The following is a 25572-nucleotide window of genomic DNA, read 5'->3' as shown; positions in this document are numbered from 1 at the left end:
AAAACGGAAGGGTAGAAGAGGAGGTGGAATGGCGTTGTATGTGAGGAGAGGGCTTGATTGTCAAGAAGTTATGGAGAATGGGGCGGACAGCCCAGTGGAAAGCATATGGGTAGAAATAAGGGGAGGAGGGACAAAGGGTATTATTGTTGGGGTCTGCTACAGACCACCTGACCAGCGAGAAAAAACGGATGCTGCCCTCTTTGAACAGATCGGTAGAGTATCCAGACATCAGAACCTTGTAATTATGCGTGACTTCAACTTCCCTGATGTGTGCTGGGAGACAGGCTCAGCAAAGCGTCATGAATCGCACAATTTCCTGACCTGCCTGGCCGATAACTTCCTTTTTCAAAAGGTGGAGGAAGCTACAAGGGGCTCGGCCATACTAGACTTGATATTAACCAATAGGGAAGAATTGGTAGATGAGATGAAGGTGGTGGGGACCTTAGGGGGAAGTGACCATGTCCTCCATGAATTCCAGTTGCTGTGGGGAGCCAAGGAAGTTTGTAGCCAGACTCGTAGTTTAGATTTTCGTAGGGCCAACTTCGATGAACTCAGAAGCTTGATGAGAGTCATTCCGTGGGGGAGTGTGCTGGAAGGGAAAGGAGCGAGTGAAGGGTGGGCCCTTCTCAAACATGAGCTTTTGCAAGCTCAGGCCCTCACTATCCCAGCAAGACGGAAACATGGTAAGGGCTCCAAGAAACCGATGTGGATGTACAGAGAGTTCCAGAATAAGCTAAGACAGAAAAAGGAAATGTTCAGGAAATGGAGAGAAGGACTCCAGGGTTTCATAAGACATTGTTGGGGACTCTGCAAGAAATCAGAAATTGTGCAAAAATAAACAAGCCCAAATATCACACTGAAAGCAAACCTTCTATTGACTTTGGATGTGAAATTTATTTTGATGTTGAAGTAAACATTATTTTGGTTTGATAGATATTTGCGCAAAAAAAATTATACAAAAAGGACGGGAAAAATACTTGATATTTTTCTTAAGAGGTAAGCTGACATATTTATGTTATTTGTCAATTTATAGTCTGCTATCCCTGCACACAGGCTCAGAGAGGATCACATCCAGATTAAAATGCAATACAGTGGACAGTATAACAATTAAATATAGACAGTGTAAAATTAAAACAGTTAAAACTAGTAGCATGGATTGCACTCTCCGCCATCAACTTTTTCAGCCCCGTGAATAGTTTCAGAGGTAGGGGTTTCTCAGTTTCAAAAAATTATTTTAAGTGGTTCCTCCATGGAAAAAAAGGTTGGGAAACAGTGTCCTAAGAGGACAAGGTTGTGCAGTCACTTCTAAATGGATTCTCCCCCCCAAAAGTCAAGTACAGCCAGGGCATCAAATTCACCCTGAGGATATTTCCGTGGTTAAAATTGCAAGATCCCGTCACTCCTTGCAACTCATCACCTGGCCCTACGCCAGTGGTTCTGCAGTGCGGTCATAAGGTTCTGTTTGTTGTGTAAAGTGACCATTTTTGAAATGGAGGCAACATTTAGTGATTTCTGAAGCGGTTGGCATTTAGCAGACATTATGTCTAGTAGGAGGAGCCATCATTCTTGAATGCCTGATATGTCCTCAAAGGGGCAGAAACCCTGTTCCCTTTTGAAAATTGGTCATGCAGCTTTTGAACCAGAGAAGGCAAGGTGAGCTGATGTTAAGACAGCAGAAGGGAATGGGGGGGGGACTATTGGGGTAGTTCTGTTAGTCTGTTGTAACAATAACAAAAGAAGAGTCCTGTGACATCTTAAAGACTTATTCAGTCATTCTTAAACATAAAAGGTGAGCCGTATTCCCAACGACTGATCTTTTATGTGGTGCAGGCACAGTCTGCGCATGGGAGGGAAGGGTGGCCTGCCTCTCAGCCCTTCACTGCCGCGATAGGCTGGATCATGGAAGAGCCTGCCCACCTGCACAGACCTCCGCTCGGGCAAGGAGGCAGCAGGATGGGAGGCCCCATCTCCCAGCCCTTCCTTGTTGTGATTGGGGTGCTGGGGAGGGGGAAATGTCTGTCCTTGCCACCCTGCCCTCATCCATATCGGGGCGCTAGGGAGGGGGCAATGCCTGGCCTCGCTGCCCTGCTCTCCTCCCCCAGATCAGGGCACTGGGGAGGGGGCAATGCCTGGCCCAGCCACTCTGCTCTCCCCCGACTGGGATCAGGGCATGAGGGAGGCATTCATGCCTGGCTCAGCCGCTCTGCCCTCCCCCTGCTGCAATTGGGGCACGGGAGAGAGGGCAATGCCTGGCCTGGCACCCCTGCCCTTTCTAGAGCCCGTTGTATTTTTTGCCACAGCGGGCTTTGTTGCTAGTTGTGGCATACATTTTCAAGGCATTTCAATTGATGCGGATATCTTCATCCTTCACAATCAGCTGCACTAAACATGAACAGGAGTCTTGCAGCACTTTGAAGGTTAACAAAACTTTACTCCAGCCTAAGCTCCTGTTTAGTTTTACTACAAGAGACTAGCAGAATTATTCCTCTAGAGCCAGATGCATTGCGTCTGACAAAGTAGGGTCAAGTCCACGCAAGTGTATGCTACAACACATTTGGTAGCCTTGAAGGTCCCACTGGGCTCTTCTTTTGTTCGTTGGAAGAGAACGGAAACTGCAAAGGGCGATAACCAGTGATTTATATGCAGCTACTTCTTGGCAGTTGAGGGAGCCCCTTGCCTTGCGTTCCCTAACCTTGCCATAGGGCAGGGTTCTCTGGAGAAAGCACTGGTATAGCTGTGGCCCAAGGCAGAATCAAATCTCCAGCCTTAGAAAGGGGGCAGGGGGAGAGACTTGTTCTGTTTGCGAACGCCAGCTGAATTCAGCATTGTTTCCTAAGCTGCATTCCCTCTTACACATTTTCCTTCTCCACCTTTCCCATTGGTACTTGCTGTGGTGGCAGCCCTCCACAGGCCGTAGATCTCAGCGAGACACAGATGTTAAAGAGTTGTGTAGCCTCTATTGGATGGGTTCTATGGGGCTAATTTAGGAGGCAAACTTTCACAACAAATGTAAGTTAAGGGGGGGGGGAATTTTACCAAAACCTTTAACAATTAGAACAATACAACTATTTTTTTTTCTTTTCTTTAACCAAATTTATAAGTGCAACAAAAACAGCCAACAATGTATTTGAAACCACTCAAAGTAAGCAAGTTCAACTTGTCGGTTCCCACCAAGTGGTGGAGTCCTTTGCCACAATCCTTCCAATTTGAAGCAACTGGAACCCGGGCGTCTGTCCTCTTCTTGGGGAATTGCATCCCTGCAGGAATAATACGATTCCAATCATAATACAAACTGATTATAACACACATACAGCACTTCTAGTTACTATTGTAGGGTTGCCAGCTTCAAGTTGGGAAATTCCTGGAGATTTGGGGGGGGGGGGATGAAACCTGAAGAAGGCAGGGTTTGGGGAGGGAAAGAACCTCTGCATGTTATTATCCCATTGAGTCCACCCTCCAAAGCAGCCATTTCCTCCGCAGGAACTGATCTCTGTGGCCTGGAGACCAGTTGTAACTCTGGGAGATCTCAAGCCACCACCTGGAGGCTGGCAACCCTATTTGTTCACATATAACATGTTTCTGATTACCTTATTCAGAGTGGCAAGAGCATGTAAAATGTTATCGAAGAGCCTGCAACCAGGCTCTTCGTCAGCTGCTTGGCTCCCTACTGGGCTCAACCAAATTAGCCCATGGGGGTTACAATAGCAAACTGGCAGTTGTTTAACCAAAATGTTAAATTGTGTCACCTTAAAGACTAACATTGACATATTGACGTGCTAGGGTTTTTTCAGCCCACTTTTTGGATGCCATGAAGTATTACATGCAGACATGCTTATGCACAGAAAGGTACTAACAGGGGAGGGGGAGCATTATGAAAAGAGGACAGAAAGCCCAGCGTCTCAGTTTGTCCCTTTGTGTACACCATGTTTCTGCAACGTGGTGTCCATGGGTACCATGCTGCCTGCCTGCACCTCCCAGCCACCCTCCATGTGCTTCAGGAAAGTAGGTAGAGCCATTGCGCAGGCAGAACCTGTGACTAAACCAAACAAAGGCGCTTTTCACTTGGATTTTCCTTACTACTCACTGGAGAAGGAGCCAGGATCCTATAACCAGGACCTGTGGATCTGCTGTGAGGTGATCTAAGGCTAAGGAACATCAGAGCAACAAAGCACCCCTTTCCCTAATTTTCTGTCTGTGTCCTTTATCCCCGCCCCCCTTTCCCCCACTGGTTGTTGTCTTCTGTGTGCTTGTTATCCACCCTTTGGCTGTTTCTTTGTGCAAGTGTGTATATTCCCCTTCCCCCTTTCTCTTCTGTGCATGTCCTTGGTCCCACCTTCTGTGGCAGCCATTTTGTAGTGGTGACCAGCACTCTGCCTCAAAATTCCACAGTTTCTGGCAGAGTCAAAATGGTTGGGAAACCAGGGCCGTCGTCACACGGGCGTTTATTCCGTCTAATTTCCATTATGTGGCGCTATTGTTCCTATCGGCGCCATGATGCAATCTTTTGTCAAATACCATCTCCTCCCGCTTCGAGTTGTTCACACCGTAGCGCTCTGTGCCGCCATTTTGAACGGGCACAGAAAAAACTCCTCCCCCCCTCTTTTAATTTTTTTCCCGCTTTATTGCGTTATAACGACATTACATCGTTATAACCAAACGTTAGACCAACCCCAAAAGAGCAGGATAGGTTGGCCAAGTTTTCCCGCCCTGGAAGCAGCTTGAACATTGGCTAAGATTGTTTTTCTTCCTAATTTGAACATCCATAAATATACTCTTGTTCTGAGAAAAGCCCCTGTCTGACGTGATCCCCATCGCCGAAGACTCAACCATGGCTCCACCGAGTGAACTTGTAGTTCTGGTGGCCCAACTGGTTGTTTTGATGGTTCAGAGCACGTTCACTCTGTGCCATGCACACCTGCGATCCCTCCGTCGGAGGCGAAGGGCAGCGGAAAGACTTTTTCGGTCTATGCTGCTCGAGCAGCATAGAAAGAACACTCTTTCATTGCTTTGTATTTTTATAGTATTATGACGTTATAGCGATATAAGGACGTTTTTTAAAAAAAAAAAGGAGCTCACTGCAGGAGAGCGCGAAAGGGCGTCTGGGATAACGGGTCAAGATAAGAAAGGGAAAATTCCGTCATTATGGGATAGAAATCGATGCCGGATGGTCACACGGAAGCAGATTATAGCGCGAAAATTGAGACCAGAGGAGAAATCTCAGACTCGCAACAGTGCCAGAATAAGGTGGGAATTTTGCGGTAGATTGTGCAATTTTCGCGCTAATTTTAAGCCCGTGTGACGACGGCCCATGATATACACACATACCATATAATTACAGGTGGATTTCTGTGAGACTTGTGGTGGGTATCTCGTCCTCCCACTGGGCCCACCACTTCCCCCTCCCCTCACCCACCAAGAGATTCATGGGTGGCAATTTCATTCAGTGGGGGGAGTAGAACCCCCCTCCTCACCCACTCACCCACCTACAACACTGCTGCCTCAGTGGGGGGTTTGATGGTAGGGGTATCAGAGGCTTCTGCTCCTTCTCACCTGTCCACCTGCAAACCTCCAGGGAGGCCACCTCAGTGGTGGGCAGGGGAAGAGGAAACTTCCAGGAGACGGTTGCTCATACAACTGCTCTATGTTTGGGGAGCTTTTTAAATGCCCACCTTTTTAAAGGTTTCAGATATTTCTGCAGGTTTTATTTAAAATGTCCCTTTTGTCAACCTGCCCCAATCCAGAGACTTAAGAATCCACATTATCTCCAGAATGGGAACTATCTATAGATTTCACCATTATGTTGCCTTATGTATTAGCTGTTGCTTTAAATATGTACTCCTATATAATACCTGTACTTTATGTTGTTCAATGTAAGTCCTAGAACTGATTATGTTGTGTTTCGGCAATTCCTCAACCCCATACTGGATCCTTGCTAATAATATATCTTTGTAAACTTATATTCTTTTACCCCATGACATTGTTTATGGAAATGTTCTTGATACTGTATGGAAATGCCTGCCCTTGTCCTTGCCACTGATTGTACTAATCTCACACTATGTAATCCACCTTGAGTCTCAGTGAGAAAGGCAGAATATAACTGACATAAATAAAATCAAGACTGTATTTATAGATATAGAGGTATACAAGTGGGAGGCCTGCAAGGACTTGTGGGGGGCACGTCCTTTGCCCCTGTATCCCTTGTACCACTATTTCTTCTTTCTCTCTTCCTGGCAACTATCATATCCTCTCCCCTTTCCCTGCTTCCTTCATTCCTTCCCATCACCAGTCAACCTACCTTTTATCTACAGCCCACCTTCTGCTGTATTTTATTTATACCTCACCTTTATCCTCACTGCGTAGACTTATGGCATCTTACATCATTCTCCTCTCCTCCATTTTATTCTCACAACAACCCTGTGAGGAAGATTAATGTGGGAATGTGTAACTAGCCCAAGGCCTTCCAGTAAGCTACTACAGCAGGATGAGGATTCAAACTTCGGTCTCCTGGATCCTAGTCTGAAACTCTAACCATTACATCACACTGTGCAGAGGCTGCTGTTGAATAATAGCAAGCAGCCAGGCCTGCTATTGGTTGTTGAGTCCTCTTTCAAGGCCAAAATAGCTCTGGAAAAAGTCCTACCATCATCCCTGCCTTTTACTGACAGAAACCAAAGTTTGAAAGCTGGTAATATTGTTGTGGTTGCCTAGCAACCCCCATAATGGCCACTGTAGAGGGTGTTTGTTTATTAAAGGTACAGAAGCTGTTTCTATGATTTGGAGGGGAGGTTAACCTCTTCTTTTAGATTTCTGATTTTTCTACAAACATGGGGCTTTTCTGAGGTTTGTAGAAAGATCTATTTATGGCCCGAGACTCTGGAATTAAGTATCCACAGATGGGGTCACTTTGATAATCAGATATATTGATACCAATTGTGTGTAAGACCTCATACATTTAACAAAGTGAGCTCTCACTCACAAAAGTTTCTGCTATAATAAATACGTTATTCTTTAAGGAGCCTTGAGACTGTTTGATGTTTCGCCCAGCTATCCCTCTGGAACTTGATAGTTACTTGAAGTGCCATCCTAAGCAGAGTTACTCTTTTCAAAGTCCGTTAAAGTCAATGAGGTTAGAAAGTTGTAACTCTGTTTATGATTGCCGTGTTAGTCTTTTGTAATATATCTGGTATGGGATGGAGTCAGGTTTTTGTGTTTTATGTGTCAGGCACTAGAATGTCTCAGTGTGTCTCTGTCCAGCTCCAACGTCCCCTGATTCCAACCAGGTTTTGTTCTCGCTAAGCCATTCTGCCAAGGACTGGCAATGGTAACTCCGCTTCTACAATGAAGGGCCATTGCATGCTATTAATTGCCAGCATTATTCACAAATAAAATCACATTGTTGCCACCCACCTGTCACAGGCTTATTTCCACTCACTCCAAAATGCCTTTCTGTCTCGAATGCCTCCATTTCCTCTCTTCCACCTGCCATTTATATTCCATCTGAGATCGTAAGAACTTCCAGGCAAATGGCTTATTTGTTTTTAATATGTAAACCTGCTACAAACTCGGCCACTGCAGCCTGCTCAAACACCTCAGCCAAATGCTTTTTATGTGCAGAATTATCTGCTGTGAATACAAATTGCTAGGTAAGAGCCATTGAGCATAAGAGTTTATTGGGGCAACAACTTGGCCACACTCTGGGAAGTCGGATGTCTTCCTTCCTTTGGTTTCTTTCTCCGCATGGAATTTTGGCCTCTCTGAAATAAAATAGAGTCGCATTCCAGATTGGCTGTCCCGTCCAGCAAAAACAGGCTGGACTCAGCCAGAAGGCTATAGGTGTACGTGAGCTGCCTCCTCATCTGGAGCCAGCTCCCAGCCCAGCTGACATCTTGCCCTGGGCCTCCTGAGACCTCAGACCAGAAGGGCAAGTGGGGTTCTGGCATCCTGACACTCCTCTTGCTGGCTTCCTGGGAGTCCTGGCCTCTTAACACTGTGGCCTGGAACTCCTTCCTCCTCTCCAAGCTGATTCTGGAGGCCACGTAACTTGCGGTGCCACCTGGGCCAGGGCTTGCAGCACCACCTGGCCCTAGGTGTAGCCCCACTCCTGCAGGCCCTTCTCTGGGCCTCTACCAACCAGTGGCTGTGGGTCTTCCTGGGGTGTTCTTGAGCTGATCGCCATCTCCCGATTGGCCTTGTCTGGGCTTCTGGGCTCTTCTTTATCCCACCCAAAGCTTCCCTGAGGACCTTCACTTGCTGCTGAGTCAGGCCAAGGTCCACAAAGCAAAGGCTAAATAAGCACTGGCTGATGACATCATTAGCTGGTGTGGATTCTCCCGCAGTTGATGAGAGCTGCCGGCTGTCTTCTCCAGTGTAGGGAGCCATTCCTGTCCCGTCCCCCCCTTTTAATGTCACCTGTGGGGCTGCTGAGTGGTAAGTGTGGGATGTTAGGAATGCTCCTCACAGCTGGCATCGCACAGGACTCAGTGGGGGGGGGGGTTGGTTGGTTATACCATCCAGGGGTCATCCACTTGCACATTGTCCAATTTCATATATGCCATCAGGTGTCAACAACACTCTTCTGCCTACACTGAACAAACATGTTGGACACTGTGTGAGAGAATCAATGAACACAAATCAGACATAAGAAATCGCACCATTCAGAAACCAGTGGAAGATCATTTTAATCTTCCTGGGTATACTTTTCCATTCTTGAAAGTTACTATTCTACAAAAAAAAAAGCTTCAAAGGGAATATACAACATGAAATTGCTGAATAGAATTAATCAAAAAAGCCTGCATTAAAGCCTGCATTAATCTGGCTTAAACAGAGACTTGCATTTCCTTACTCATTACAATCTCTAATACCTCAACTTGGCCCATTTTTTAAAAGAAATTTTAGTTGTCTGTTTTTAGTATGTTTTATTGGACCATAACCTACCAGTGCCAGTTAATTTTCAATTGAGCTTCTGACTGCTTCTTCCTAAGTAACTCCATCACCTTGATTATCTGCTTGTAACTGCTATTTATATTCTAGTCTTTTACACAGAGAATTTACGCCTGAAAGACCATCACCCACCTTCTCTGTCTCAACCCCTCTTCCCCCACTTTGCAATCTTTAAAAAAAAATTCCTTTAATAGAATCTCCATTTTGATGTCCTTCCAGATGTTTGCAGAAGTGAACTGTGATTCGTGAAAGCTCATATTGAAAGAAACGTCGTTAGTTTTTAAGGTGCCACTGGATTTGTGTTTTATTTTGCAAGGATAGACTAACATGGCAACCCCTTTACAAGGAACAGAAAGTAGCTTTCATAAGGGGGCAAGTGGTACCTAACAGTGCTGGTAGATTACAGTGCAGTCCTAAACAGTTATGCCCTATGGCATGTATCCACCTGTTAGAATAAATGGAGGAGAGGAGAACTATGTATGATTTTGTGCACTCTTTTGAGGATGTGTAGTCTACTAAATGGATAGATAATAGGCATATTACATGGTGCTGCCACTGAAAATGGCAACTCTGTGCCAACTTCCCCCTTTCTTCCCTGTAACTTCTAGTTGCAATTACCCTGTGTCCTGTCATAATTTCCTGCCCCAGTGCATATCATTTACTGCTGTTTACTGGGGCATGGAAAACACATCAAAAGGGTATCAAAACAAGGGCCATTTCCACACTACTGACCTTCAGTTGGAACGCTGCAGAATGTTGCGAAAAAACGGCAGAAGATAGCATTTTCTCGCACAAGTTTTGTGCGACATCGTGCAAAAATCATGCGAGAAAACACTCTCTTCCGGGTTTTGTTCACAACATTCCTTGGCGTTCTGATTGAAGGTCAGTAGTGTGGAAATGGCTAAGGTTGAACTCTGTGTTCTGGAGGAAGGGAAGGGAAGCCAACCAAGGGATGCCAGTTTTGACGGCAGCTCTGTGTTCTCTCTCGTGAAATTCTGCCCTAAAAATCTTAATGTGTGAAAAAGGATGACACTATACTTCACCAGGTGTCCTCTGTTAAAACATTCTTTAGGGGATGCATGGCCAATTATTTTATTTATTTATCATTTATAGTCCACCTTTCTCGCTGAGACTCCAGGCAGATTACATAGTGTGAGATTAGTACAGTCAATATCAAGGACGTTTCAATAAACAACGCCCTAGGGTAAATAAATGCAAGTTTACAAGGGCATAACATTAGCAAAAATCCAATACAGAATTGAAGAAATGCCAAAACAGGGAATAAGCAGTTTGTTTTAGGTCTTTATAGCCCCCTTTTCTCTCTGATGGGGAGCCAGACTGGCTTGCAACGTTCTTCTCCGCACCTCCGTTTTATCCTCACTCAATTGCGTGTGGTAGATTAAGCTGAGAGTGACGGGCCCAAGGTGACCTGGCAAGCTGCCACGGAAGAGTGGAGATTGAGTCCTGAATCTTGCTCTGCACTGTGCCGGCTGTCATCTCGCTCTGGCTCTTGCACGGTCTCCTATCTTGTTTCAAGAGCCTTCTAATTTTATTTTATTTTATTTTTAATAGATATTTTAATTTTATTATTGATAGTTGCGGAAATACAGAATAAGAAGGATAGGGGGAGGAAATACAAGTTACATAATTCAAATACGTTGCACCATTCAGTCAAATATATTTTCTTATCATCTTTTTGTAATCCATAGGTCAGCTTATTATTACAATTTTTCCATCGTTTTTAGCACTGTCCATAAACGTCTTCAACGTAACTCGGAATTAAGTTCCTTCAAAGTTCTTTTGTATCCAGTCGTAAAAAGGGTCCCAAATATCATCATATATCATACTGTCTCTATCTTTCAATAAACTGGATAGTTTATCCATTTCTGCTGTATCGAGTATTCTTTCAATCAGATTTTCTTGTGTTGGGATATCTGTCGTTTTCCAAAATCTCGCATATAAAATTCTAGCTGTTGTAATTATATTCAGAATCAAATGTTTTTCGTTTTTATTCACCTGAGCCGTTATATGATTTAATAGAAAAAGTTCAGGTTTCAGTGGTATAGGAAGAGCCTTCTAATTTTATTACGTTCCCCCTTCCAAACAAGAGTTTTGAAAATCCAACTCGTATCTATTTGCCTTCCAAACGTATATGGAAGAAAGAGCTGCTGCGGAGGACTGTCATCTCCAGCAGTGATAAACTCATTCTAGGATTGCTAAAAAGAGGGGGCACGGATCCTTCCCTTTTCTTCCCAGCACACTTCCCTGTACAAAGTATGTGTGTGAACATGCAAGCTTGGAAATATGAATTTGCCCATGGCTGACAGTCGAGCACACGGGTGTATAAGGGTTGTGTGCAGGGGGGAGTGTGAGTAAGCCTACATTCCAGCACACACTTTCATGCCCCTTTTTATCCTGGGCCTGTCTTCTCCTTGAAGAAGAAAACACCCCATGCTGTTTTGCATTATTGCTGCCCCAACCAGTCCACCTCCAAGACCTCTTAATGCAAAGTAACTTTTCAACAATAGCAACAGCAACCCCTGGCTCCTACTATCTGCCAAAGCCACAGAATCAACTACCAGAATACCTCCCCGTTGCATCTCTTCCACTGAACCACGTCCCCTCCCCTAGAGGGTTCTTTGGCCACCAGCTCTACAGAGTTGGCTGCAAAAAGGACTTGCATTACCAATACTCCCCTTGGAACTACCCAGTGTTGTATCCAGCCCTGTGGAGTCCCTGTTGAGGGGTAGCAAGAAAGGGGGAGAGATTGCCTCCATCCCTGCACCAGTGTCTCTCTCCCTCAATCTACCCTGTCCAGCAGCTATACATCATCGGGAGTCCCCTCGCATGTACACACAAAGAAAGAACTCAAATACTTATTCATGTACACTTGCATTACAGTCAATGTGATGAAGATCAGAATCTGCAGGTTTACAGTGTTGTCAAATATATATTTACAGTAATTCACAAAATGAATTAGGAATTGCCAGTAATGACCAAATTATGGGCATTCACACACTCAGTAGGCAGGAGCTGACGCTTCAAGAGTGCTGGCCTGTTTGTGCCTTTTCAAATGGCAGCCCCCCGCCTCTCAAAAAGTGCCTTCCAAGGGCACAGACCGTCCACAGTTGGCACTCAATAAAGTGCGAGAGGTTGGCATCATTAAGAAATAGAAACCCTTCCCCCCTGCATGAACAGAAGCATTTCCCAGTTGCACAAAGGGCTTTATTTGTCAGTTTCCTGTAAACAGAAATAGAGGGAGTTAATTCGCTCAAGGGATTTTGGCATATCCGCTGTGAATACTGGAAATAAATAGCTCTTTGCCTAGAGAGTTTCAAAATATCAGCATCATTTTGACTGAAAACAGTCCCCTATAAAAATTGGAAGCATTAAAAAAAATGAGATTCAGTGATGACCTTTATCAGCTCTGATGACAGCTATAAATCAGGCTGAAATTCTCATCAGCCTGCTGGACAGAATTCATTACAGACAGAGATTGCTACGTTACTCTCTGTCTTTGATTGAGAGACGCCCTATTAAAATGAATGCAGCTCCAATAATACGAATCACACATTTCAAAACACCAACTGAAAACTATTACTCATTGATCTTAAGACGAGTATGATTACAGGACTTGGAGACTTGTGAAGTCTTATTGTGTTTTGCTTTGGGTCACCACGCCGATCAATTTCTGCTTCTTTAAAGCAAGCCAATTTGCTCTTCATTAAATTTCAGCCCTTTACTGATGACTCATATTGACTGCAACAGCAGGTTCTACAGTCCCAGCAGATCAATGTTTGTTTGACTTTTTTCTTTCTTGGTCTTCTTTATGATATGATATGGAGTGTATGTTGCAGCTTTCCAAAAGGCAATGGAAACCTTAGAAGACGATTTAATTATTCAAAGCGTAACATTCCTTGACACGTTTTCTTGTGTGATAATCATATTGTTTGGCTTCCTGTATGAATCTAATTTGGGGGGGGGGGAAATGTGCACAGAAATTTTATTTGGGTTTGGCTTGTTTTGTTCATTTAAAAGCGTGTTCAGATTCTTGAATGTCATTATAGCAAATGCTAGTATGCTGCAATTGTACCTATGCATTTCCAACAAACGGTATGTTGAAAAAAGAAAGGGTGGGGTTGATGGGAAGACTTGAAAGCAATTGCAGAGTCCCCAGGACCGTAGAATTTTCTGGGACTCTCAGTGTAATCCTAAGAAGAGTTACTCTAGTCTAAGCCTGTTGAAATCAATGGGCTTAGAATGGAGTAACTCTGCTTAGGGTTGCACTGTCAGAGTCCTAGGGTTTGCCATTACAATTCCCAGGATAACTGAATAAAAGCACTGGGGTAACATATATCAAAGAAGTTCTCCCATAAACTTCAAAAGTAAATTATATCTTAAACAACTTGATTCTGTGAACACAATTAGTCAATCATAAACGTTAGATTATCTACTTAAAATAATCTGTAAAACTTGGCCCCAAGGGAGTAGATATTAATCTGTGCTTCTGAGCATCAGTATTTATTCTGTGCCGTTGGTTTTCAAACCCTCCTCCCCACCAATAACAAAAGATTCTTAGTAGTTTTACTGCAGGGCTGAAATCCAGTCTGTATCTATTGGGTCAGAATTGCTTTTTTGAAAATAGTATGGACTACCACTTAGAGATGGGCACAAACCGAAATATGAACCAAAGTTCGTCACGAACCAGGCCGGTTCATAGTTCGTGAATCAGCAGTTTGTCAGAGCTCATTTCTGACAAACCACCACGAACTTTAGGGCGGTTCATTCAGTTCATTTTTCAAAACACCAACACTGCAGACAGCTTGGTGCTGATCAATCAATTTCCTAGGCAACGGGCTTTCTGCAGACCTTCTGCTGACCTGGAAGTGATAATTTGCTGACCCGGAAGTGATGTTTTCACGAACCAAGCGAACCAGTTCGCAAGCTGGGGCAGGTTCGTGAAAGTTTGTGGTTCATGAAATGTGATGAACCACGAACCGTATGGTTCATTTTTTTCTGGTTCGTGCCCATCTCTACTACCAATATTAACCACTACCACTATTAAGGCAATATTTTTACAGACCTTCTACCTTCAGGGGATATTGACTTCAGCATGACTGTTCTGCCATAGCACTGCCAAAGATTCTGGGCTGTGTGGAGTCAGTTCTACTAGAGTACAGGCTGGGGCTGCTGAACCTCATTCTTGTCCTATGTGAACTCCCCAATACTCGTGTGCTGCGGAGGAAAATCACAAATCATAAAAACTTGTATTTCAAGCAAACTTGTCCATGATTGGTGATCGCATTGCAGAATGCCTGAGACCACATCCCAGGGCCCCAGAACACAATGGGAAGGCTTGTGCTATAGATTCACATACAAATTTTCTGGCCCAAATTTTGATAGATTTGTAAATCTTTCTTTTGTTCTCTCCCTCTTTTAGATACCGAATTCATTTACACAAACCGGAATGGCTCTGTGATATTGCAAAATGTTGAAACAAAGAGGTCAACTGTGTTAATAGAGAACAAAATAATTGTAAGTACTTTCTTTAACAGGCAGAATAATTTCACAGTTGTTGGGCGGTCCGACCAATAAGGAGAAAATAGCCTGAGGACTGAAGTTCTCGTAGAGCCTTGGTGAAGTAATAAGCTTTTTAATGTCCTGGTCTAAGCCACAAGATGCAGTTCTTCTAATAGGTCTGAAGATCAGAATCCACATTGTTTGCAAAAGGTACCTGCTGTAATCACTGCCTATTGCTGCAGATATTTCAAAGTGGTACTTGTGTGTTGATACTCTGGGAGAGCAGATACTAAGAGAAGACAGACCTTACAATTGGTAAAATTCTTGCTATCCTTGCTGAAAAACGTGGTAGGGATGGCCCTGCACGGAGGTGCAGGCCTCCCAAGCTACTTACCTGCTGCCTTCTAGCTAGCAGTGAGCCCTGAGAACAGGAATCAATGTGAGGTATGAGCTGTCATCCAGCAGAAGCTGGGAATTCAACAAGCTGCAGGGAACCCAGTGGCTTGCCACAGGCTCTCCTTCAGCTTGTGGCCTAAAAAAGAGGAAGGAATCAGGTTTGGAGAAAATATGCCAATTCCCCTTCCCCTTTTCAGCAGTGAGGAAGGATTGGAGAAGGTGAAAAGGTGATTGTCTAAATTATGTGCTGCTATGCTTCTTGTTTCTATATTTATATAGATGTGGTATTCTAAATTGTGGTATGTAGTATTTTATGTTTTTAATGCTAATAATGGTTTGAATTGTGTAATGTGTTTTAAGTCTTGTTGTGATCCGCCCAGAGCCCGCTGGTGTGGGGAGGGCAGAGTATAAATTGAATAAATTAAATTAAATTAAATTTCCCCTTTGTGGCTGAGAAGTTCAAAAGAGCAGACAAGGACTTGCCATGAGCCCCAACCCCCTCCAGCCAATAGATTATTCACAGAAAGGCAAAATGCCTAAGACTGTGGCCATGTTTGCCTTATGGAAGACCCTGTTTATGTATGTAACACATGAGTGCACATTTGTTGCTGTCTGAAAAACAGCTTTGGTTTATGGAGCTTCATATGGAGTTGTCTGTGTGTGGTGTACAGCATGTAGAGCATACTTTGGGACACTATGAGAACCAGCCCTTTCAGCCCTTCCTGGCTGCTGCTGTACCCAGTGTCAGAATCTTCATATGTTCCTTCTGCTTCTCTTGGAGGTATTGAATGGGTGTTTCACTTACTTCTGTTATAAAGTTTGCATTTCCCCTCCTGCCACCATGTTGTCTTACCCACCCGTAAAAAGCAAACAAACATGCCAATGGGTCACATTCTAAACAAGCTGTCAGAGGGTTTTTTTTAGTTACAAAACTATGCATGCATATTAAAAAGTATTTATTTGGGGTATTGGGTTTTGTTTTGTTTTTAGGTATCCATAAGGGCTGTTCGTTATGAAGTATCACCGGATAGACAATATGCCCTTTTTGCATACGATATCAAGCCGGTAAGTAAATGATGCCTACAGTTCAGGCTGACTGATAATGGCATTTTCTTCCTTCTTTATTTTTCAAATTGGGGGCTAAGTACCACATCCCCAAGTCTGCCACAGGGATATGGCACTGTTTTAAAGCCTTTTTTCTTACTTTTAAAATTGCTGTGGGGACCCAGTCTTGCCATGGGGACCCAAGGGGGGGGCACCCGCTCCCACCTTGCCGTTTGCAAGAGCCGTTGGCAGTATCAGACCCCTGCGGCAATTTTAAAAGTAAAAAAGCAGGCTCTACAGCGGTACATGAACTCAAGGACATGGTATCATCTAGTTTGGCCCTTAGCCAAAAATTCCTGCAGAAAGATTGAATGCGCTCTGACTGCTAAAGAAGTTAGGGTTTGTTCAAATGTTAATTTAAGGTGATGACGCCAGAAACTGTTTTGTCCTAGAGTTGAAACAGTGCCTAAAGGAGGGGTGGTGGCAAAGTGGTGGCACAAGGAAGAATGGAGTATTGGTTATAATGGGGAAGAGTGTGACCTGGGGAAAGGTGAGAGGGGATAAAAGGCCTTAAAAAGTATGGAGTACTTTAGGGGCAGACCCATTGACTGTTTCCCAAGCATCTGTCAGGAAATAGTCAGTAATGGGACTGGGGATCATCTTGTGGCAATCAGCTACTAACGACCATAGCTGGTTGGTTGGTTGGTTGCTTTCTTGCTTGCTTGCTTGATTTTTTAAAAGAATTTTATTAAAGAAAAAAAATTAATTTCTTGATTGATTGATTGATTGATTGATTGATTGATTGATTGATTGATTGATTGATTGATTGATTGATTGATTGATTTCAAGTCTTTCTTTCCTGCTGAGACTCAAGGCAGATTAAAAAAAATTAAGAACAGCACAAAATAAAATCATATAAGACACACAGTAAACAATACAACAGCAACAAAAAACTTTAAGACAGCTTCCTTAAACCACAGAGAGGGATTTTAAGAGGATTTGGAAATGCCGCCAATATGTAGATGAAACATATTGGTAAAACACTCCAGGCTCGGCTCAGAAAGGGCCTGGGAAATTCCTCCTACTTCTTTTTTCTGGGCCTTTCCTGAGAATTCCTGACCATTAACCACCACCCAAATCACCCCTATGTCATATTCCTTTACCTTGTCGTGGCTGCTGCTAGGTAGACAGGCTGGCAGTGGTGGCTTGTGGCTAGTTGAGTAGCCTATCAACTCATTAGCAGGTCAGCCAGCAGGTGGACTCCTGGCAGCCTCTCCCTCTCTTTCCTTCCTTATCCGTTCCATTCCCACCTCCGCCAGCTGCTATTTTGGCAACATTTGAGATGCTGCAGGGCACCCCAAGAAATATATCTCCTAGTTGGTTGACTTAAAAAAAAAAAGAGTGTAAAGATCCTGATGTTACTGAAGGTGATCATTACGAACTACTGAAGCTTGTTTTCCAGGTCCAGAGAATACAAGTTTCGGTAAATAGTAAAAGAGTCCGGTAGCACCTTTAAGACTAACCAACTTCATTGTAGCATAAGCTTTTGAGAACCACAGTTCTCTTTGTCAGATGCATGGAGGGTGTGAAGAAACTGGTCAGAGAAATATAGGTGGTGAGGGAGGGGGGAGTGGATGCAAATCAGTTGCAAAAGTCATGAAAGATTGGTCGAATCTCTAACAGCAAATGCTAGCTGATGCTTTCTCTATTTGATCTGTGTGATGCATTTGATTATACTTGTATATATATATATATATATATATATATATATACACACACACACACACACACACACACACACACTTACATGTGTGTGGGGGGGAGGGGAGATAGTAGTACCCAGGGCTTTTTTTCTGGGAAAAGAGGTGGTGGAACTCAGTGGGTTGCCCTCGGAGAAAATGGTCACTTGGCTGGCGGCCCCGCCCCCTGATCTCCAGACAGAGGGGAGTTTAGATTGCCCTCCGTGCCGCTTGGTGGCGCGGAAGGCAATCTCAACTCCCCTCTGTCTGGAGATCAGGGGGCGGGGCCACCAGCCATGTGATGATTTTCAAGAGGTTCCGGAACTCCGTTCCACCACATTCCAGCTGAAAAAAAGCCCTGGTAGTACCACTTACAGTCTTTTGTGTGCCTTGCTTGGAAACAGTATTTGCTTCCATATGAAAGTTTTGCTCCGATTTCACATCTGAACTAGAATGGTTTTTTTCAGAATATCCACATGATGCTGCCCCCAATTGTCTACTTTCCTAGATTTCTTCTTTTTTGCTGCAATCAATTCCAACGGTTCTTTGTGTCAAAGTGCCTTTGAATGCTGTGTGGATAGAATGTTCACCTTTTTGAACCTCCCAGACGCATTAGCGCCATTTTCTTCGCCTCAGCCCCTCAAGGCCACCATTTCTCCCTCCCATCCTTCTACAGGGCTTTTCAGGGGACTGTTGAACCACAGTGCAATCATGTTATAACTATCTATTACCATGATCCATGAGCTCCTCTGAATCTGCAGCTTCCATTTTTCATAAAGTCTAAGTCTCTAACCCTCTTTGTTGCAAAGATACATCTCTGCGATGAAAAAGGCTAGTTGGACAGAACTCCATGTATATTTGGACTTCTGCTGCTATATAACCTCACGTATTCATGCAAACTACAATGCCTGTTTTTAATACATAGAGTGATTTTAAAAAGCGCTTTGATGTTAAGATTTTCAGTAACAAAAGTAGAGATGGAAACTTGAGTGCTGTCACTTCCTTAAGATCACAACCCAAAGCCATTTAATACAGCGTCCTTTGATGTTCTTCAGTCCACTGAAATGGTTGCTTGTGAACAATAGTTTGAGAATTTTAATGGTTCCCCTCTGATCCTAGGGATCTCTCTTCCTCGCATTCCTCCTAGTGACTCTTGAACATAGTAACTGAACATCAGTAGCAAAGTAGTGGTGTGCCACAGCCTACATTTGCTACATAAAATCTGAGACAAGCTGTTCCCTATGGAAAGTCATGCTGGTTCCATTGAGTATTGTGGGTATCACTCTCAAACTATGCATCTAACATCAAAATATGAACCTCACTGTCCCTTTTAAAAGATACCACAGAGCTGCTGTAGCATAGTGGTTAAGTGGCTGTGTTATGAATCAGCACTCTGCTGGTTCAACTCCCACTACTGCCATGAGCTCTGCAAGTGGCCTTGGGTAAGCTCCTCCACTCAGCCCCAATTCCCTGACTGTATTGTGGGAATAATAATAACACTTACTTTGTTCACCACTGAATGGGGCATAATCTGTCTAGAAGGGTGGTATATAAGCACACTGTTGTTGTTATTGTTGCTATATCTGACTAGCAACAAAGGCCAAAACCGGGCTCTAGAAAATGGAGCATCCTCTGGAGGGACAGGCCGCCTTGCATGGCCTTTCTGCTGCACTGGCGCCCTCTGGAGGCGCACCAGGATAAAAGGTGAGTCGTCATTAATACGGCTTGCCTTTTATATAATAGGATTTTTAGGCCATGTTACATAGATTTAACTTCCCAAATGCTGTAGACTCTGAATTTTAAAATTCCATATACACCAACAAAGCCACAGAATCTCATATTGAGGGAAGAAAGCTGGCAGACTGTTTAAAAAACAATAGAGGCATCTGTTCCAGAGCCCGAAATCCACAAGGTATACCATGCAAATCAGTGTTCTGAGTTAGGTGAAGCTGGAAAGTGTGTTGCTGTTAGCTGTTTTGCTACCAGCTTTTACGTATGCTTTGCCAACTCCCCTTTTCCCAGGTGGGCCACACTGCCATCTAGCAGATGCAATGGGCATATGCTACACTTCAGAGGACAGAGACTCGTGCACTTGTACAGACCGCAGTGCCCTGTCTGAGTGACGTGGATTTCTAGTCTTCCCCTTTGTATAATTTTCCTACCAACCCTCCTTCCACAATCACCCTATAAATTTCAACAGGAACTAAATGTCAACGTCTCATGCTGCTGAAATAACACATTAATTATAATCTCCCTGTTCCCAGCGCTAGAGTTAAGGCTGAACTATTAACATTTATTATATTCAGCTCCACAGACGTCCAGGTTGTTATAACAGAAGAATTGGTCCCAGACTGCAGTCTTCTTGGGACCAATGTCTGCAGAATCAGTGATCGCAGCTTGTTTTCCAAATTTAAATAGAGAAAAATAGAGGCTAAGAGGGGTCTGGAAATGCATTGCCTGGGCCCTGAGTAAGCTGGATGTGGAGGAGAGCTGAATACAAACTAAATTATTTGAATTAAGCAACTGTATGCAGATTTGCTTAATTGAGCTAATTTATACAGGTCATAAAATACAGCTTTTCTTAGTAAGAGGTTATCATGGTGCCCAATATTTGATGGGTTTTCTTTTTCAGCATAGCGAAGTATACCCACTTCACCCAATTCAGTTCCCCTGCACAATAGTGATTTTTGTATGGCTGTTGCTGGATTTTTGATTTAGTGTTAGGATGGGAAGTTCAGCCAATAAGTCCTTATGGATGCTGGGTTTTGCTTTGGAAAAAAAATGTAGAAAATCCAAGTAAATAAATAACCTAAAAAGCCAGCACATTTTTATTATAATAACAACAACAACATTTGATTTATATACTGCCTTTCAGGACAACTTAACACCCACTCAGAGCAGTTTACAAAGTATATTATTATTATCCCTACAACAATAACCCTGTAAGGTGGGTGGAGCTGAGAAAGCTCCAAGAAACTGTAACTGACCCAAGGTCACCCAGCTGGCTTCAAGTGGAGGAGTGGGGAATCAAACCCACCTCTCCAGATTAGAGTCCTGTCGCTCATAACCACTACACCAATCGTTGGAAGATTGGGTTCAATATTCTACTTATTTGCAGGCCAAACCATCCATTCAGCAGACTTCTGCATCTGGGATCTTGGGTCTCCACGAAGCATGGTGAAGTAGGAAGCCACAGGTAGGAGGTGGGATGTTATAACTTTCCCCTACCTACCATGTTTCCTTTCCCACTCTTCTTCCTTTTCTTCCAGCTATAGCAAACATCTGTTTGGGACACACACACACACCCAAGCTGGGAGTTTTAGTGGAGACCTAGCTTGCTGCTAATATCAACAGTGGTCCTGACAGTACATTCCTAAGGCCTGTTACCTAAGAATTGCCCTGTTGAATCACACCTATAGTCCATTTAGCCCAGTATCCTGTTTACAATAATGGCCAGACAAATTTTTCTCGGAAACCCAGAAGTGGGGTATGGAGGCATTCTGTTGCTTCTGGACTTGCAAAGATACATTTCAGTACCATGGCCAGGTCCTCACGGTCTATTCCCCATGAATTTGTCAAATCACCATTTAACGCCATCTTGCATTTCCCTTTTTCCAGGCAGATCTGGAAAAAAAGTTTAGAAGAGGACAACCAAGATTTTTAAGGAGTTCCTATGAGGGATGGCTAAAGAATCCAGGACTTTTCAGTTTAGAAACAAGGCAACGGGGAGGGTGAGCGGGATAGAGGTTTATAGCACACGGTGGTGTAATGCCCCCAAGGCCCCCAAAGGATGTGCCATGGTGTATCTACAGTCTCAAAGAAGAGTCGACACTCCAAAAATGCCAGGTTCTAATCAGCAGGTTGCAAAGTTAATAGTCACCCTCCAGCCAGTTTGTCCTTTACTACATCCACCTGTTTTCACCAGGACTGCTTCCCCAGCTGAGGTTCTTCCTCTGGTAGCTCTTGGCTGTGCCCATCTCCTCTTCTGGCAGGGTTACCTCTGGGCATAGTTAGGTCTCCCAGGCCAACGGTAGTGCTGGCTTCTTGGCCAGGAATGCCATTTTCCCAGCCTCGGGGAGTCCTGTGTCTCTACCCAAGCTGGCTATACTCCTTCATTGGTGCCAACGAAGTACTCTCCCACTTACCACCCCCTGCTCCCAGACGTGCCCAGTTCCTGCTGCCCTGTGCCACCTCCTAAGTAGGCCTTTTCTCCCAAGGAGACCTTTGCTCTTTAGTATTTTTCCTTATCTGATCTTTTCTCTGATTTTTCCGTGCCCTGACCAACTCCCTGGGTGTCTCCTTCTGTCCTGTTACAGGGCTGCTGGTATGCTTAGAATGGTCCCCATATTCCATTCCTTCTGTCCCAGGGCTCAGGTGTCCAGGTTTGTAACAGGTGGAAAATACTAGAACTCAGGGACACCAATGAGAGCAGTTTGGTGTAGGAGTTAAAAGCGGCAGGACTCTAATCTGGAGAGCCGGGTTTGATTCCCCACTCCTCCACTTGAAGCCAGCTGGGTGATCTTTCACAGCTCTCTCAGCCCCACCCACCCCAAAAGGTGGTTGTTGTGAGGATAATAATAACACACTTTGTAAACCACTCTGCGTGTGGCATTAAGTTGTCCTGAAGGGCAGTATATAAATCGAATGTTGTTGTTGTTAAGTGGTGGGCAATCAATTCAGGATGGACAAAAGGAGCTATTTCTTCACTCAACAAGTAATTAAATTGTGGAATTGTTGGAGGATATAATAATGACCACAATCATAGGTGACTTTAATAGGAGATTAGACAGATTCGTGGAGGACACATCCACCGGCCATGGTGTCTAAAGGCAACCTCCACAGTCACTGGCAGCAAAGCTCTGAATATCAGGCAAAGTCCTTGGCCTCTGTGCCCTGTTTGTTGGCCATTCAGAGCTCTGTTGGCTACTGCATGAAACAGGATACTGGACTGGGTGGACCACTGGTCTGATTCAGCATGGTCCAAAGTACTATTCCAGTTTTCTGAGCCCTTTTTAAGAACTGGTTACTGATTCATAAAAGGACCTGTTGTCTTATTCTATGACTGCCAAGGGCCAAGCTACAAGTGACGCCTGACACAGGTTGGACACTTGTCAGCTTCCCTCAAGTTTTGATGGGGAATGTAGGTATCCTGGTCTTGCGGCTTGGCTCTCCGACCGCTGTCCGATGGACTTTTCAACTGTCACTTGTCCAACATTCCGCCAAGCTGCCTACATTTCCCATCAAAACTGGAGGGAAGCTGGCAAGTGTCCAACCTGTGTCATTCATCACTTGTAGTTTGGCCCTAAGTTCTCTCAGGAACTTTTGGCAAGGGCTTTTGTTAAGAAGCATGTTGAGATGTCCAGGTATATAATAGATACTGGTTCATTCTTATTCACATGCTTCTTAATGCTCACAAATAATTCTAAAAAGTTGGTGAGGCGGGACTTCCCATTGTAAAAGCCATACGGATCTTCCTCACCAAGTGTTGTTCTTAGTCATTCCAGCTTTAATGTCTTCTATCACTTTGCCTGTAACAGACAGTAAGCTAATGGGCCCATAACTTCTCATCTCTCCTCTGGATCTCTTGGTCTTATGCTGGCTACCTTCCAGGTCCTCACGTAAAGACCTTAGTATTAGTTTCCTACCTTAGAATTTAATCCCATTTTGATCTCACACATGATCCCATTTGGACCTGATGATATTAAAGTTTGATTTGTCAGTAAACCCTGGAATTTCATCTCTCATCACTTCTTCTGTTTGGTTTAGTTCTTTAAATACCCTCCACTGAAAAAGCATTCCACGCTTAGGTATTTGTCCAATATCTTCCACAGAGAAAACCTACATAAAGAAATCATCCAGTTTCTTAGCAGTCCTCCTTTAGTAACACTTCCACTTTATCAACTAAGGTAAGGGTCCCTGGCTTACTGAAATTGTGGATACTTCGAGAGTTTACAGGACTGAAGTTGACACCGCCACAAAAAAAGGCTGTCTTGGAAATGGGCCATTCACAAAATGGCTGCGATGGGGGAAGAGACATTGGTTGATTTCCAGTCTGAAAAACTGAGGGGAGCTTGCTCACTTCCTCAAATAAGTGTAGCACTTTGCTAGTCAACCAGCTGGTAAGCGGATGCAATGTCCCCTGTTTCATCCTAGTCCATTGAAGGCGCTTTGAATTTTATCGCCAAGACTCAAGAAGTAAGCAAGTTCCAAGAAGCACATTGGTGCACTCTTGGGCACCATGTTCAGGACTGCTGATTTAATGAATCAACCATCTTCCTGGCTGGGAGTCTTCCTGCTTCTGCTATACTTAGAGAAATTGTTATTGTTAGCCTTAATATTCTTATCAACCTGTTCCTCAAATTCTTTTCTTCACACTTGCCAGCTTTCATTTGTTTATCCAGAGGTTTGAGTACCTTTTTTATTCCTCTTGTACAAACGAGGTTTCTACTCCCTAAAGAAAACCTGTCTTTTAGAGCTTCCTTATCTCTTCTTTTTAGCTGTGCAGGCATCTTCTTTGGCTTGATTGTACCTTTCCTAATCTGTGGTACACCTTCTACTTCACCTTCTCTTATTGTGGTTTTAAATAGCATGCAAGCATTCTGAAGAGGTTTGACCCTCTTGATGCTCTCTTTTCAACATCCTGGTAATGAATTCCCTCGTTTTTAATTACTTTTTCTTTTGAAATGAAACGTGACTATTTTGGACATTCAGAGCAACTTTCTATATGCATACACCATATAAACTGTTTGTGACATTGTGCCCTCCTGTTCCATGCTGTGTAGATTTAGAATAGATAATATCATAACAGAAACTTCTAATTTTCTATTGCAGGCCTCTTGCTGTGAAAGATTTTTAAAGAGTTTGTTTCACTGTGCAAAATGTGATCCTTTAAAACCTTACTTAACCATGTGTATTCACCAAGGAGATTAGTATGGTTCTGAGCGACACAAGGTGGCCTCTATGAAAGAAAAACATGAAATGTTTCATGTTCCTCATCATTTTAATAGGCCTGGTTTTCTCCTGGCACAGGCCACTGTAAACTCTTGTTTCTGTTTTTTGAATGGATAATATGGTTAAAAGGAAAGAAAGGGGAACTAGATGTGGCTAGTTTGTCATGGTGGTGGAGAGTGCCCTGAAGTCATTGCTGACTTATGGCAACCCATGGTGGGGTTTTCAGGGCAAGAAACTGTTACCTGAATTGGTCTCCTTGCAAATAAAAGAATTGTGGGGGGAATTGGCAGCAAGGAAGACAGCTATGCAAGAGGGGTAACTAACTACGGGATCTTTTCCACCAATTTTTGCGGAGTCCCTTCCTAGATAGCAGACAAGGCTGGTGCTTTCGCTTCAAAGATCAATATTTTATTAAAGAGGAAAAACACATGTGCACACAGGAGTAAATAATAAAAATGCTTACATGCACACAGTATCCTAGGAAGCTAGTCAGAGTTTGGAATAGAGGGAGGGAGTGGAAATATATCTACCTATCCTGAAGAGTAGTCCAGTCCATGAAGGAAGAGAGTCGCTTCAAACGTCCAGCATCCTCGGCCAAGAGAGCAAGAGGGTTGGGGTAACCTCAGAGGAGCAGCACTTTGGATCCAATAAGTGTGGTCGATTTGAATGGGGCAAGGGTCCCTATTCTTATAGGGCAAAGCATGCCCTGAAGTGAGAGAGTCCTCCCAGCCATTGGAACAAAGACTCCAATGGTCAGTTCCTGGGAATAACAAAGGTTTTATTGCCTTGATTACTTGCTGCCGGAGTGTGTGAAAGAGTATGCAAAGTCTCTGCTGGAACTACACAAAGGGGCAGTTTGTTAATGGAGTCCACCGGAGCTAAATTGATGAATTTAGTTGGGGAATGTATCTTTCCCAGGAACGAACTATAAGAACTTATGAATGCTAATTGATTTCTCCTTAATCTCCTGGGGAATCTCATC

The 25572-nt window shown here is 43.8% G+C and overlaps 1 protein-coding gene across 2 annotated transcripts in view; it reads left to right on the top strand.

Moving 5' to 3' along the window:
- The window catches only part of DPP6 (dipeptidyl peptidase like 6), a 496940-nt gene that overhangs the window by 306148 nt on the left and 165220 nt on the right, over positions 1-25572 (top strand). For both annotated transcript variants that reach the window (XM_054991455.1, XM_054991456.1), the window contains exons 4-5: positions 14381-14475; positions 15847-15921. In XM_054991455.1, coding sequence (XP_054847430.1) covers positions 14381-14475; positions 15847-15921 — 170 coding nt within the window. The remainder of the gene's footprint in view (positions 1-14380; positions 14476-15846; positions 15922-25572) is intronic.

The sequence above is a fragment of the Eublepharis macularius genome, chromosome 11, assembly GCF_028583425.1.
Source record: "Eublepharis macularius isolate TG4126 chromosome 11, MPM_Emac_v1.0, whole genome shotgun sequence".
Classification (NCBI taxonomy): domain Eukaryota; kingdom Metazoa; phylum Chordata; class Lepidosauria; order Squamata; family Eublepharidae; genus Eublepharis; species Eublepharis macularius.
Note: the sequence above shows the minus strand (reverse complement) of the source record. Positions and strands in the feature narration are given on the sequence as shown.